General features: G+C 42.2%; 4 protein-coding genes across 4 annotated transcripts; 3 read left to right on the plus strand and 1 right to left on the minus strand.

Moving 5' to 3' along the window:
* Positions 1-41: 41 nt before the first annotated feature.
* Positions 42-3,130, plus strand: EAE97_010642 (uncharacterized protein; the record flags this gene model as incomplete). Its single annotated transcript, XM_038881157.1, has 4 exons — positions 42-270; positions 320-1,613; positions 1,696-2,916; positions 3,007-3,130. The coding sequence occupies 4 exons, from the start codon at positions 42-44 to the stop codon at positions 3,128-3,130; spliced, it is 2,868 nt and encodes a 955-aa protein (XP_038728018.1).
* A 1,399-nt stretch (positions 3,131-4,529) lies between these two features.
* On the minus strand, positions 4,530-5,915 carry EAE97_010643 (uncharacterized protein; the record flags this gene model as incomplete). The annotated part of the gene is made up of 1 exon (XM_038881158.1): positions 4,530-5,915. The coding sequence occupies one exon, from the start codon at positions 5,913-5,915 to the stop codon at positions 4,530-4,532; it is 1,386 nt and encodes a 461-aa protein (XP_038728019.1).
* A 600-nt stretch (positions 5,916-6,515) lies between these two features.
* EAE97_010644 (uncharacterized protein) lies at positions 6,516-7,641 on the plus strand (the record flags this gene model as incomplete). The annotated part of the gene is made up of 2 exons (XM_038881159.1): positions 6,516-6,710; positions 6,979-7,641. The coding sequence occupies 2 exons, from the start codon at positions 6,516-6,518 to the stop codon at positions 7,639-7,641; spliced, it is 858 nt and encodes a 285-aa protein (XP_038728020.1).
* Positions 7,642-11,343: 3,702 nt separating this feature from the next.
* EAE97_010645 (uncharacterized protein) lies at positions 11,344-14,833 on the plus strand. Its single transcript, XM_038881160.1, has 3 exons — positions 11,344-12,030; positions 12,088-13,221; positions 13,276-14,833. The coding sequence occupies exons 1-3, from the start codon at positions 11,835-11,837 to the stop codon at positions 14,325-14,327; spliced, it is 2,382 nt and encodes a 793-aa protein (XP_038728021.1). The 5' UTR covers positions 11,344-11,834; the 3' UTR covers positions 14,328-14,833.
* The last annotated feature ends 778 nt before the right edge of the window (positions 14,834-15,611 follow it).

Below are 15,611 nucleotides of genomic sequence, written 5' to 3' on the forward strand. Positions count from 1 at the left end.
GGTACGACTAATCCTTTGATCGTCGCATCGGGATATTCGAGATGGCTCGAACATCTGCGCGGTCGGTGTCGCGAGACCTCCCATCTTCACCACCAACCAAACCCGCAAGTCCGATTCGAAAAACCACGCGATCAACTCGTAGCCAAAGTGTAGATTTGGATGCTCGAAAACCTCGTCAAGAAATTGTTGAGAGTACGGGCGATAAAGATGAGCAACAGATCTCTAGGGGTGGTCGCAGAGCTGCTCGCAAACAAGCACTCACTCGCAGAGGTTAGCTTGCTTTACATTGTCTTTGCTAATTGTTGCTTACAAAATATAGAATTATCTATAGTTGCAGAAGACAGAGAAGTCCCATCCGATGAGGAAGATGCTGAACTAGCCAAGCTGGACGAGGATCCCGAAGCTGGCGAACAAGCCGATGATGAGGAGGATCCTGAAGCTGGGGAACCGGCCGATGAAGAGGAGGACCCTGAAGCTACCAAGGTGGCAGACCAAGAGGAGGAGGATCTTGACACAACCAAGGTCGCAAGTGGTCAGGAATACGATTCAGAAGATGAAGACCGCAGCGATTTTTCAGACGATACGCGCACAACATCACATACAAAACGGGTTATGCAAATCATTCATTCCAGGTCGGCTATTGAGACCCTCCCGGATCTTTACAATACGGCTCAAATCATTATCAGCAAATCTACCAAAAGAGACATTCGCCCTAAGGAAATGGGTCGTCATCTTAAAGCTTTGGAATCCCTTTCTAATGGACTTGAGGTTTACAAAGAGCCATATGGAAGAGAGGAGTTTATTGAAGTTGACATCGTTTTGGAAAAGGTCTCTGGGTCATTAAACGCTACAAGTCTCGGCTCAAGTGGTCTCGGTGATTGGGCTACTCCTTTTGCTGCCATTCTTCAGTCAGCGAATCTTGGAACTCTTCTAGGCCAAGTCATTCAACTACGTGAGGATGATGAAGTTTCACAACAAGATTTGATGTTATTTCTTCAATCTCTAGAGAAAATGTTTCCTCGCCCATTTGTGTCTAAGTTTGCCGCGCCTACGGATCTCGGATCGGAAAGCAGTAGATTGATCAACGAAACTCACTCTATTATGTTAGAAATACGAACTCAGCTTTTTGAACTGACTGCCCGTCAGTTAGAACTCGGTCCGAATTACAATCCTAATGAACTCCTGACTTCTTGCTTCGAGGGTAGTTTTAGGAAAAAAGATATCAAAACTGGTGAGAGGATGGATATCATCCGCAGTATGTTTTTGCCTCCAGGCCAAGCAAAGGATTCGGGAAGATATGTCGACTTTGAACGGTTGAATAAATCATTTCCAAGATCGAAATTCTTCAATGACCTTGTCGATTATGGCGAAAAGCGCTGGGTTGAGGTGGAGATGATCGTAGAAAACAGAGGCGGTATTAAGAATGTGATGTTGCCATTTGAAGAAGTTGTCAGAGATATTCAATCGGATGCCGAAGAAGAACCCGTTAAAAGTGGTCAGCCCGACTCCGAACCCGAGATTCGTGCAGACTACGAGCCGGAGGTATTAGAACGTAATGATAGCACGATCTCGGAAAGGGGCCGTCAGGCATCCGCACCAAAGAAAAGAAAAGAGTAAGAATCTGTTCATCTTTTATGTGACACGTGTTACATTCCGGTGGTTCAAAGAAACAAAATCCCGCTAACAATTTCTTAGCTTTCATGACAACCCGAGTGCTATAACGAAGCTTGTCGGTCTCAGAAAGATAGCGGGAAGTCGGAAAAGTGGTGATATAGAAGTCAGTTCTAGCATTCTAGCTTCGTCACAACCACAACAGCAGAAAAAGGACTCTGAGATTACACAATACTTCAAGAAATACAGCGATTCCCAGAATAAAGAAAATAAAAGTCCTGAACAACCCCAGGGATCCCGAGGCCGTCCACTGTTAACGGCTACTACAAAGCGTAGTGGGATGTATAGGAAGCACCCGAATGCCCAAAAAGTGGGCTGGGAGGAGGACAGCCAAGGGTTTCCTATAGATTCCCAGGCGGATGACCCGGGACCATCTCAGCCAAGAAATAACAAGCGCAGACTCCCTCCTCCAGACCTTCGAGCGGACAATGAAGTACCTCAAGTATCCCAACCAAAAACCAACAAGCGTAAAGCCGGCGATGCAAATATTTTGTCGGATGATAAAGACAATTCCTTAAATGACGATTTTGAAATCGACAAAAGAGAAATGAAACCCGGGCGCAGAATTGCTGTAACTAAATCTTCAGCACGGCCCAGCAAACGAGCACGTACTGAGGAAGGTGAAAGTTCTCGAGCACAAGATCCGCCTAGTAGAAAAGCTTCTAGACAAGCCTCTGCATCACCCGAAGTTCAGTCAGATGATGACAATCATAGCGAAGATCAAGGCTTTGAAGCCGACAAAAACGTATCTAAATCCAAGCCCCGACGTAGCGAAGAAGCGCGTACCGAAGCTGGTGAAAGCTCTCGAGCACAGATTCCACCTCGTAAACACAGATCTCCATCACCGATTTTAGCCCTTGAGAATGATGATGACGAACAAAATCAAGAAGACCTAGAACAGGAAACCCAACATAGGGAAGAGCTATCTCGACCACTTCAAGTTCCAGAGGATGATGAAGGCAGTGTGCAATTACCTCAGGATGATCTTCCAGGCACTGTCGCACATTCATTTACCCAAGCCAGCGCTCATTTGAATGTAAGAGCGCAAGCAATTAAGAATGGTTTTAGTGCAACACAAACTCGTACTCCATGGTCTGATGAAGATACACAACTTCTCATTGACTACATCGGTGATCTCGGTCCGTGGTGGTCAGAGATTGCAAAACGTGGTGAATTTGAACGTGATAATATCACTCAGGTTGGTTTGAAGGATAAGGCGAGAAATATCAAGGTTGATATGCTACTGTAAGTGGATTAACCCTTACCCTAAACTTAACCCTAACCGTTGTATACAATGCGATGCGCATGCCATAGTACTAATACTGGCCAATACAGAGCTGGCCAAACACTTCCACGAAATTTCACCGGGGTTAAACTCAATGCAAGCTTAATTAATAGAGTGAAGAGAACTTGGCCTGATTATGATCCTTATACCGACACGGGGTATGCAACCTTCTGAATGTAATCATCGGTCACTTGTACTCATCATATAATAACCAAATGCCCTTGTTTCCAATGGCAGTGAAGTCGGTAAATATTTTGAGTCGATCATACACGACTCTGTGGAAAGAAACTTTCATCTCTTTCAACTCACAGTGCAGTTTTATAAGATGGGTAGGATAACCCTTTGCTTGTACATGTATTTACAAATGGTTTTCGTGTTTATAAAGCTAGTTGAATTCCTCCGTTTGGCTTAGCTGTAGTTATGCCGTCTTTTCTTTTGGTAGGTGGATAGGCAGGTAGGCGTATTGGGATGGGTGTTGGAATTCATACCGATGATCGCTGGAGGTATGGTATGGTATGGTATGGTATGGTATGGTATTTTATGTTATGCTATGTTATGATATGCTATGGGTATGAATATGATGTTGGGTTTGGGTTTGCTTCGTGGGTGGGATACTATCTATCTATCTATATGTATTTTGTGAGGAGTTTTTGAGGGGTTTTTTGAGGTGTTTCTTGAGGTGTTTCTTGAGGTGTTTCTTGAGGTGTTTCTTGAGGTGTTTCTTGAGGTGTTTAGGATGGGAAATGAAATTTTGTTGGTTTGATTTGGATTGGATTAGTTGGGTTGGGATGGGTATGGGGGGATGGGAATGGGATGAAAGGAGAGGAGAGGAGAGGAGATGAAAGCAGATGAAAGGAGAGGAGACTAGAGTAGAGTGTATTCTCTTTTGATACTTTATAGTGGTAATTTTATACGTTTCTTATAATGTTTCTTACGATTAATATGAATGATTATATATACCTAGGTATATGTATCTAGTAGGTGCTTGCTTGTTTGCTTGCTTGCTTGTTTGTTTGTTGAATTGAGTAGGATGTTGTGATTTTAAGGGTTTTAAGGGTTCATTTTATATTATTTTGTTTTATTTTATTCCACTTTATTCACGCCATCTTTCCAAATCCTCATCAGATATACTAGTTAGAGTCGATATATCCTTCACTACCTAGGTATTTTATTAACTTATCTTATCATAGTGATATCGATAATGATGTAAATAGTAATGTGATACCTAGATATCTCAAGAAGTTGATTGTATATAGATCATAGGCTTACGAATACTCGATAAAAAAGGATGCGTTTTGTGTTTTTATTGGGTTTGTATTGTTGTATGGATTTACCTCATCTTCATTCTCACTCTTACCCGATTCCCAACTCCCAACTCCCATCCATTATTTCTCAATTCCAAGTATCCAATCCCTTTCCCTTTCCAAAACATGCGTGATCTTATGTTCGATTCCTATTTCTCTTCCCTTTCCAAATTTCAGTTTCCAGTTTCCAGTTTCGATTTCCAATTTCTCGTCAGGGACCCATTGAATTTGCCACCCACGGAATAAATCCCCATCTCTCTAATCCCCCTCTACTTCAATCTCCCAAAGTCCGTATCCGTACTAGATCCCAAAGCCCCCTCCATCTTCGAATCTCCCCATCCAGTTTCAAATCCCACCGTTCCATCACCCCTCACAACCTTTCCTCTATCCCATTCCCTTCCCTCTCCCTTCCCCTTCCACTTCACATCTTCTTCCCTCTTTTCACCTCCCCTCTCCCATTTCTTAACTTCCTCTTCCGAAAACCCCGCATCTCGTAATCGATTCGCTCCCTGCATTTTCCATTTCTGTCGATCGCGCAGAGCTTCTAATGCTTGATCCCAATCTTCTCCTTCCCCTCCTACCTTGTCAAGATTATCTTCAAGTTGCACATCGCTTTTTGGATCATAATCTGCTTGGAAGCGAGAATCCATTGATGTAGAACCGAGGGATATAGCGCCACGACCACGGATTCGAAGAGGTTGTTTTTCGTGGGCGGGACGAGGTCCGATGATTGAATCGAGGGGGTCGGAATCGGATGATTCTGCGTCTGGAGATGGGTGACGCTTCGAATGAGATGAGTAATGTTTATCCAATTTCGAGGAGGATTTTCCTTCACCTTCTGAAGGTGGTGAAAAGGAGCGTTTTCGCGAGCGACGGGGTGATCGATCTCGGTCTCGATAAATCGAGTCTTTACTTCGATGTTCTCGAGGTGAACCTGATCTGTCTCTGTCTCTATATCTTTTCCTCTCGTCCCTTGTGCGCTCTCGATCTTCGGAAGTACTTCTTCTTCGTCTGTGTTCTCTTCGTTGAGATTGACGATCTTCCTCCGAGTCATCGCCTTGATGTTTTCTCCGCCTATCCTTAGGTCTTCTGTTCTCCCTATCAACTTCTTCATCCGCACCTCGTTCTTCACCACGTCTCGATTCCCTCCTTCGATGACTTATCATTTCTGCAGAAATATCGATATCTTTCCTATTCTTTCTGCGATCACCACCCTCCTCATCCCTCACTTTCCGAATCTTTGCACTTTTTCCAGTCCGCGACGAATGGTCCCCCTTCCCACTCCCCCGCCCTGTATCTTCTTCTTCCCGTTTCCTCTTCACTGGCCCTCCTAGAATCGCTTTAATATCCCCCAATTGCCTCTTCCTAATATCCGTCGGCGCAACCATTCTCTGTCTTGCTCCACCCGATAAACTCTCCAATCTAGCTCTTGCCTCCGCAGCTTCTTTGGCTAATAATGCGCTATTATGATTATCCGTATCTCTGATAATATTTCGCAAAAAACGAGTGTTGGGTTTGGGTTTATTGGGAGGTGGCTTGGATGAGGGGGCGTAGGCTGAGAGACCCACGGATGAATATTTAATAGAACTGGATTTTGCGTCGGCGGCAAGAAGAGAAGCGACATAGTCGTCTGTTAGGTAGGTATCGTTTGCCATGTTGTGGTGGATTGTGCGATAATATGGTGTCAGGCTGAAGTTGTAAGATTGATGACGATAATGTGAGATAGGGATGGTGGGTATTATTGTGATTCTTATAATGTTTATCAAGAGTGATGTTGTAGATATAAGATACCTAGGTGATCGAAGAAAGAATACGAGCCAAAGAAAAAGTGAATTGAGATATTTTGAAACGAATAGAATGTGAAGAGAAGTATATACAGTTAGTTGATCTTGAAGTTGGAGCCTTGTGGTTGCTATCGTATTTTCTAGGATATGATATATTGACACCTTGACCGGCTAATTAAGAACATTTGCCAGTAGGCAATACGAAGAACAAGGAAATATATCCGAGAAGGGGTGTGGATTTATATGGTATTGTCACCGCATGGCAGAATAATTCAAAGTAAACAATGCGATGCGACAGACACCCCTCCGATTAAGAGTCTCCAAAAGAAACAAAATCAACAACTGCAGAGACATTCATCTATAAGGATATATTTCTACACCAATCTACGAGACTCTGGTATTCTTACAAAACTATCTCGACTCAACGACCCTCAAAACCCACCAAACAACAACTCTACTTCTCCTCTCACCATGGCGCATTCACCCCAAAGCACTCTCACCACTCTCCACAAACTCCAGAAATCCCACGAACTAAGTATCATCAAACTTTCCGAACCAGTTTCCGTCCCTTTAAAATCTGGCTCTCGTACATCCAATGCCTCTGCCGCAGATACTCTTGAGAGTCCTTCCCCGGCGAGTTTAGAAGCCGATTTGGCGCATTACAAGGTATATTCTTCTTCTTCTGGCTTTCAATTCATTCCTTTTCTCTTCTTGTGTTGTATTTGGAGGAGCTCCAGCGCAGCGAGCTATGGGGGCTTGGGCTTGCCCCCATAAATTATTAGATTTTAATGACGCTCCGCTGGCCCTCCGGGGGCCACTGCCGTGGAGGCAGGATAATTGAAGATGCGAAAGCACAGCAGAGATATAGCCAGAGAAGCCATTTGCCATGGAGATATAATACTAGCCCCAAACACATACTAACAATTTCCAATAGGAACTCTTCTCCAAACTCCGCTTTTCATATCTCGAACAAGTCACCAAAGAAAAATTTATCCGTGCTATTGTCGGAGATCCTCCTCTAGTAGTTGAACATCAAGAAAATATCGATTTAGAAGCTTCTCTGCTTATTTCCAAAACCTCTCTCAAAGCCCAAAAAGTCGAAGTCGCAGAACTGGTTGAAGAATTGGAGAAAAGAGGGAGAGAATTGTGTAAGAAATATGAACACATTCAACTGCAAACGAAACAATTGGAGGAATTACCGAAGAAGATTGAGGGGTTAGAGGAAGGTATTAGGGTTTTGAAGGAAGAGAATGGATCGAGTGGTGAAGGGCTAGGAAATCTAAATCTTAAATTGGGGTTGGATAAAACGAGGGAATTGGTAGAGGAAAGAGAAAAGGAAAGAAGAGAATTGGATAGGCAGTTGGAACAGCTGCAAGTACTTGTTCCGAGAAAAACTAAAGAGGCGGAGAGGTTGAATGCGGAGTTGATACCACTAGAAGCAAAGAGGATGACGAGCGTAGCGGCTGCGAAAGAGGCGAAGAGGAGGAAGGAAGAGGGGGCTGGAGGCGCAGGAGATAATTTGGAGGAGAGAGGAAGATGGTGGAGAGGTGTGGAGGGAGGATTAAGAGGGATGTTGGGGTTGGGGGAGGAAGCGTAGGCTTGGAGATTATTTGTGTTCAAGGAGTTTCTGGAAGCCTGGATATTGGGAAAGGGAAAGGGAAATGGAATTTTAGTATAAGGAGTTTGTGGTTAGCTACTAGAACCAGGACTGGGTTCGCTTGACTTTGAAATATCCTTTTTATATATTGATATCTCGGCAAGGCGGTAGGTTGAGGAATATGTTAATTTTCATGATTTAGAAGTTAAATTTATGTCTATTTTATTTATATGTAAGACCTGAATTATCAATGGTTGTGAATGAGCGTATCCAAATTCTGACTTTGTATTTTTTGGACTATGCTTGTTTGTTTGTATGTATATATGTATATATGTATATATGTATGTGACACGAGGATAAGAGAGAGGTGTCTCATTAAAAGACTTTCTGGCTGGGTAGTTCGTGGTATAATGGGAGTCTGGAGAGAAAAGGATAAGATGTGAATCGAAGTACCATTTATTTTTGGACTTAAAGGGGAAATAGAGAAAAGGAGGGAGGGAGGTATGAGAATAGAAAGCCGGAGGAGGATGTGGGGGTGGAGTAAAGTTATGGGATTGGTAGGTTGGGAAATTGGGAGCTTGGGAGGAGGAGAAGGAGGAGGAGGAGAAAGATATGGATGCAGATTACTGTACAGGTTTAGGATAGAAGATAGGTTGAGATTTCTAGAGGAGTGGTTACTGGGAGTTTTAAATGGTGATCGGAAATCGTTTTTTCATGATATAATATGATACTTGGATACTTGGATATATGGAGAAATGGTAAGTGATGGAAAGATGAATATGGTGTATGTAACTTCTTCTCATGAATTATTCATACTCAACTCATCGATTTTGAAACTCCAGATCGTGGATTGGGAGATGGGTGTGGATGGAGGATGAGCAGATGATGATGTGTGTGTATGAATTTAGGGAATGGTTGTTCGTGAGATGTAGATGATGGAGATCAGATAATGAGATGTTCTGGTGTGATATTGATGTAATCTTCAAACCTGGGAATCGTGGATGGATAGAAAAGTGTGGTATGATCATGTACATCAAGACTCAAGCGGGATAGTTGTCGACGGGTAGAAGAGATGAAGAGATGAAGATCAGGTAATGTGAAGCTGCAGCCATCGATCAAAGCTTTAAGCATCGAGGTTCGGAAACTATTGAGGTTGTATTTCATAATTTTCATTCCGACGGAGAGAAAGGTAGTGCAATGGATGAAGTGATGAGAGTGTGAAATGAGATGGTTGCCGGTCTGGAGGAAGCGAGGATTGGAATGAACATGAGATCTAGTTGTATGCAATAACACCATTCGGAAAGTTACTGACTCTCGAATAGGCAAATCTCGAAATATTGAAGGCATGTTTTAAGCAGCAGAAGTAAAGAATTAAGGGAGACATGATGTGAAATAAAATCGTAATTGGTCGCTCAAAAGTTTATTTACGACTATTCTCATGCAAGAAGCCGCTCTGTCTATCGAGTATGCGAAATATCTCGGCTAGAAAGCATTTCATCTAAATTGGAAGACTACAATTTGAAACAAACTTTGATCACTCGACCTTATGTGATATGCAAATCAAAAAATCGATAGAGACATACGCAATGTACGCTTGAAATAACTATCTGCAATGCATGTGAACTGAAACCTTCAACGTAAACTGCAAACCACTTTACGTTGGCATATTTCTCAATTAAGGTATCAGACAATAGACGAACATCTTATCAAAGTAAGCAAGTCTTACTCCTCATACCCACTCGCATAGGATAGATGAGTAGTATTACCCCGGAAATTTCGACTCGGTATTGTCCGAAAGGCAATGATTGGAAATCTGGGGTATCACAAATACGATGGTTTCAGAAAACGTGCGGCATAGAGAGGCAGGCGTGTCTGAGCTGGGTATGCATTGATGTCAGATTGGGTATAAGAATGGATCCGACCTGGGAGCGAAAAAGTAAAAAAAAAACAAGGAGGAAGCTGGTTGTTGGGCTTGTGCATGATGGATGGAGAACAGATGACTTGTGATCAGCTGGGGGTTTGGACGTTAGATTCTCCACTGTGAAGTTATGTTCCACTCTATGCATTGAGGATTTGAATTACCTAGAAGATTTGGAAGAAGGGTTGGAACTTGGGAAAAAATGAGAAGAGATAGGTAGGTAGATAGTGAGCACTTGAGTGGGACATGGAGATTGGAGTATTGTTTGTACTTTGTAAAGTGATTGTACAGACGATAATGTCGAATGAAGCAAGTAAATCGCGCATTTGAAGATAGACATAAGGTTACGTGAAGAGAAAGTCCTCTGTTGTACTTCCACATGTAGTTCAATTTCTTGAATGTAGGTATCGATTACTAGGTAGTCGTCGGTAGGTGTGTTCTTCACGAAATGATGAGATGAAAACCCGTTATGCGTAGAGAATGATTAAACCTCGGATAACCCCCATTATTGGGTTGGGCAACATCAAGTACGGATGAGACGAAATAGGCAATTTTGTTAATATCGTAGCCTTCCTAACCCACAACCCACAACCCACAACCCACAACTCATAACTCACAAGACTTTCTTGGCCAACAAAGGCGTAAATATCGGGAAGCGCGCGTTATCTGCCAAATACTTGGGAGTTGGGACAAAGATGCACGGTGTAACCAAGATGATTGAATGCCTAGTAGATATGCCTCCCCTGCAAGTAGGATGCCAAATGGATGCAAGATGATATAGTGCCACTGTGTGAGGTGAGCTATACAAGGGTTTAATGGGAGGCTTGAAAAAGGAATGAGGCTTAAGATCTAAAGAGATCTTCGTATAAGCTCCGTTTGCTTTTTTTAACCCTGTACAGAATAGCTCCTAGACGATTGCATGTATGTGTGGCAACGTCGCTAACTCATCATTACCCACAACCCCATTATCATCTCCAACCATAAACATCAACATCACAACATTAACTCCAAGTTGAGTAGAAACCCCCATATATTCATCATCTACCTTGGAATTTGGTCATCGTGTACAGTATAACTGGAGTCAAGCCAACATGCGCACAACATTCGCACATCCTCAACCACTCAAAATCCTTTTCCCACTTTCTACACTCGAGCGGCGCTTATCTTTTACCTCTTTATCAGAATACCTAGAGAGTTTTGTCTTAGAATCCTTAACCTTACTACTCCACCGCCATTGTGTCTCCATCATTTTTACTATCGGTGGTCTCTGTGGCGCTCTATTTACCCCATATGACCTTTCTTTTAACAATCCAGGGTCCTCTTTTCTGCCACAACGTGATGTTTTCGACGGTAGTTGGTAGACTAATCATGTAGTGATCTTGTACTAATCTGGAATGAATCTTTAATGCTTGAGCTGAAGTTGTGATTTTGTCGTCATTGGTGAGTGTTGGATACCTGAGTAGATAGTAAGTAGTAAGTAGTAAGTAGTAAGTAGCAGGTAGTCGATAGTAAGTAGAAGATACTGGTAGTAAATGGTAGATGTAGATATTGATAACAAATAATAGATAGTAGTTATTAGATAGTAGTTATTAAACGATAAATAGTTAATAGTATCTAGTCCAAAATCAAAAAATCAAGCACTACACCGTCTAATTAAATAAAAATGAAGGGGTTAGAAAAATGATTAAACGATTAAACGATTAAACGATTTCTTGACCATCCAACCCCTCATCCCTCATCCTTACCATCTCATCTCATCCTTACTTACTATCAAGGTAACTAGGTCAAGTATAAAGTATATCTCTTATATTAATTTCTTCTCAGCTCTTTCCTTTTTCCCTTATCGCTTGTATCTTATTTGTACAAGTATATAGTTGCTTGAGAAATTCTCCGATTTCCCCAAAAGATCTTCATTTCTCATACTCGTATTATTATATATGCATGTGAGGATTGTCGGCTTTCTGACATTCTGACTCCCTCATTGCCCCTCCATACTTTATCTACCTACCTATCCGCACCTTTTTTACATCCTTCTTTATTATCCTATAAATCGAGATACCTATAGTCATCTCGGAGGGAGTGTTTGTTTTCACAATTCACTACAAATTAGTTTGGTCCGAGTACACCGACATCTTAGTGAATTCCAACCAGCCTCGTCATAAGGCTGGTGAAGCCCATTTGCCCCCAATTGTTTTCTTCCATCGACTCCTAAAAACCACCACATTCTGGATATGATATAGAGATCCTTCCTTCTCTATCAGTTACGATCATCAAAATGGGCGACGACTCACATGCCGAAATCTCTCCACGGGAAAGACCTTCTGAACCACACTCATTTTCCGCTCAAGATCATGCTGCGAATACTCCAAACCATGAAAAGGAAGATGGAGATTTGAATGACTCAGATGTACCTCGACCTTCGAAATGGAGCATGGGAATTTTGAATGTACCAGATACCCATGAAGTTCCTGGTAAGATTTCCAGACAGTCCCTCCGTTCGCAAAATATCTAACAAGCCTATTCTCCAGGTTCGATTCTCCTTCTCACAGGCAAACGAAATGAACCATTAGGTTTGCGAAATGCCCCAGCGAGAACTTCAACATCTACACTTCCACCTCAAACTCCATATGACAGAAGTCGTGCAGCTTCAACTCGGTCGGAAAAGAAATTGACAAAAGATGGGTCAACTGTTTTGGATCCGCAGCCAGAAGAATCGAGTAACGATCCTCTCAATTGGCCAATGTGGAGGAGAGATGCAGCATTACTTTCCCTCGGATTATATTGTATGTTGGGAGGTGGTATGACACCAATTTTGGCTGCCGGATTTACAAATGTTGCGAATACGTACGATGTTACAACCGCCGATGTTGCACTTACTACCGGATTGTATATGATGGGTCTTGGCGTTGGTTCAGTATTTGCTTCTCCAACAGCAATTTTGTACGGAAAACGCCCAGTTTATCTTGGTGGAGCAATTCTTTTCATCCTTTCTTGTATATGGTGCGCTCTTTCGCCATCATATATTTCCCTTCTGATTGCCAGAATCGTTCAAGGTATCGCACTTAGTCCAGTCGAATGTTTGCCATCTGCTACAATTGCAGAGATTTTCTTTCTACACGAACGTGCTTATCGAATCGGAATTTATACCTTATTACTACTTGGTGGAAAGAACTTGGTGCCACTCGTTAGTGCTGTCATTATTCAAACACTTGGTTGGAGATGGGTATTTTGGATTGTTACCATGATCGGTGGATTTTGTTGGATACTACTTTTCTTCTTTGTTCCAGAAACATTCTGGGATCGAACACCAAGAGCTAAAAGACCAAGATCGAGAAGTCACAGCAGAAAAGGGTCTAACATATCACAAATCATTCATACATTTGGAGGTCTCAGACATTCGTCATCTAGAGTACATGTTGCTGCAGCTCATCAACTGGATGGAATTGAGGCGGATCAACAACAACAAGCAGCCCGATCTCCACAAACCCAGCAAATGAGAACAGCTGAACCAACTCGAAGTATGCATGTTGGTTTTGTTCCAGATGACATGCATTCAGATTCAACTTCGACAAAAATTGATGAAGAAGATAAGGAAGAAGATAAAGATGTTATCATGAGACCTACAAGTCCTCGCACCAGACCTAGCCACTTGGACCGTGATGGTAAGATCTGATCTTCTCATTGAATTAAGGCATCAAACTAACAATATTTTGTAGTCCGTGTATCATTTGATCCTAGTACAACTCGACCAGCTACTCGTGATCACGAATCTGTACACCCAGAAGAATCTTCAACATCAGCAGGTGTAGCTACTTTACACAACTTCAATTCACCTTACTGTAGTAATGTCGAAAATACCGGAGGAAATTATGTCGATCGTGGTCGTCCAATCGAAAGAAAACCTTCAAGTGCAACTCTTCGAAATGCTGAGGAAGGACTTTCAGTTCGTGAACCGTCCCTTGGACCACAATATACGCGAGAACTTCGAGAAGCCCCCAAACAAACTTTTGTACAACAACTTAAAGTCTGGTATGGTCGTTTGAGCAAAGATAGATGGCTCATAGTAGCCTGTCGACCTTTCATTCTCTTTACATATCCGGCTGTCCTATGGTCTTCAATTGTTTATGCTTGTTCAATTGGTTGGCTTATCGTTCTATCCGAATCCGTCGCTGTTATCTATAGAGATAAACATACATATAATTTCTCCGCTTTATCAACTGGATTAGTATATCTCTCTCCTTTCATAGGTGGAGTACTAGGTACAGCGGTGGCGGGAAAAGTAAGCGATGTCATTGTCCGGGCTATGTCCAGAAGAAATGGAGGTCTCTACGAACCGGAATATAGACTTATAATGGCAGCTCCAGTCGCATTAACCACAGTTATTGGTTTGATGGGTTTCGGTTGGTCTGCTCAAATACATGATAATTGGATAGTTCCAACTATCTTCTTCGGAATCATATCTTTTGGTTGTTCATTAGGTTCGACAACGGCGATTACGTTCTGTGTGGATTCTTACAGACAGTATGCTGGTGAAGCATTGGTGACATTGAACTTTTCGAAGAACATCTTTCACGGATTGGTTTTTTCATTGTTCTTTACAGAGTGGTTGGAGAGGGATAGAAGTAAGAAAGTATTTATTTGGTTGGGGGTCATCCAATTGGTTTTAATGGCTGCAAGTGTACCGATGTATATCTTTGGAAAGAGAGCGAGAATGTGGACAGTTAGGAAGAACTACATTGAAAGGTTTGGGGCGAGGTGGGGGAAATAGATTTGAGAAATCATGGCCTCAAGTGTTTGGATGTTCATTCAGGTCGGGGATTGGACAATGAAGGATGAATTATGGGAAACATGAGTAGATTACCAGAATATCTTTTTTATTTTCAGTTGGTTTAGCGATGGTGTTTGGTCTCGGTCTCTTTTACATATATCATGGATGAGGAGTTTATGTTTTTACGAGAGGTTGTACAGAGATTAAAAGGACTCTGGTACACCGGTATACATACATATTTGTTTGGAAGTTTTGTTTTGATACCAATGGTTCCGCGTTGGCAGTTTAAGATGGACGGGATACAATGGGATGCAACGGGGGTCAGAGAGCAGGGCAAATTGTGATGACGAATTGGAATAGGAGGGACTTTGCGATGATACCATGGATTATTATGAGGACGAGGGATTGGGAATGGAATGAAACTACTCGAATGAGATACCTGAATTGAAGACATGAAGAGATGGATAGAATAGAACAGAATAGAATGGAATAATTTCTCCTAAGTATCTGGTTTTTTCAATGAGTAGCTTTTATGGGATTAGTGTGTAAGTGAAAGGCGTTGTTGGCATTAGGTGGAGATTAGGATGAGGATTGGAAGGAGATTTGGAAGGAGATTAAGATTGAAGTTAAGATTGAAGTTAAGATTGAAGTTAAGATTGAAGTTAAGATTGAAGTGGATATTATAGTTAAAGCAGAGATATAGTTTGTGAGACGAGATGGGCTGGACAAGGAATCTAGATCTAGGAATCTGGGATGTGGATAGTGGGTGGTGGGATAGGGATGTGAAAGGGGATGTGGATATGATTGGGGATGTGAATGGGGATGTGCATGTGTATTATGGATGGAATGGAGATGGGGATATGGGATATAGAATATGGATATAAATATGGGGTTTAGAGTTGGGGTGTAGGATATGGGATATGGGATGTGTAGATAGATATAGGGTTTGGAATTGGGGTGGGAGGAAAGGAGGGGGAATAAGAATAGTGAGAATAATGAGGAGGAAATAGATTATAGGGAATAGGGGATGGGGAAGGGGGAAAGATAAATTCTATAGAATGGGATGGGGGATAGAGGGGTGGGTATGGGGTATATGGGATGAAGTTCGTGGTAATGAAATGCTGGATAGTGCATGCTAGATAGGGGGTGGGTGTGGGGGGCGTGGATGAGAGAGTGAACTAAGAGAGTGAATGGAAGGTGGTGAAAAGAGTGTAGTGAAAAGAGAATAAGAGAATAAGGCAATGAAGGTGCAGAAGGAGGTCATTTGAAAGATTCGATGAAGGT

The sequence above is a fragment of the Botrytis byssoidea genome (genome assembly GCF_014898295.1).
Source record: "Botrytis byssoidea strain MUCL 94 chromosome Unknown BBYS_029, whole genome shotgun sequence".
Taxonomy (NCBI): domain Eukaryota; kingdom Fungi; phylum Ascomycota; class Leotiomycetes; order Helotiales; family Sclerotiniaceae; genus Botrytis; species Botrytis byssoidea.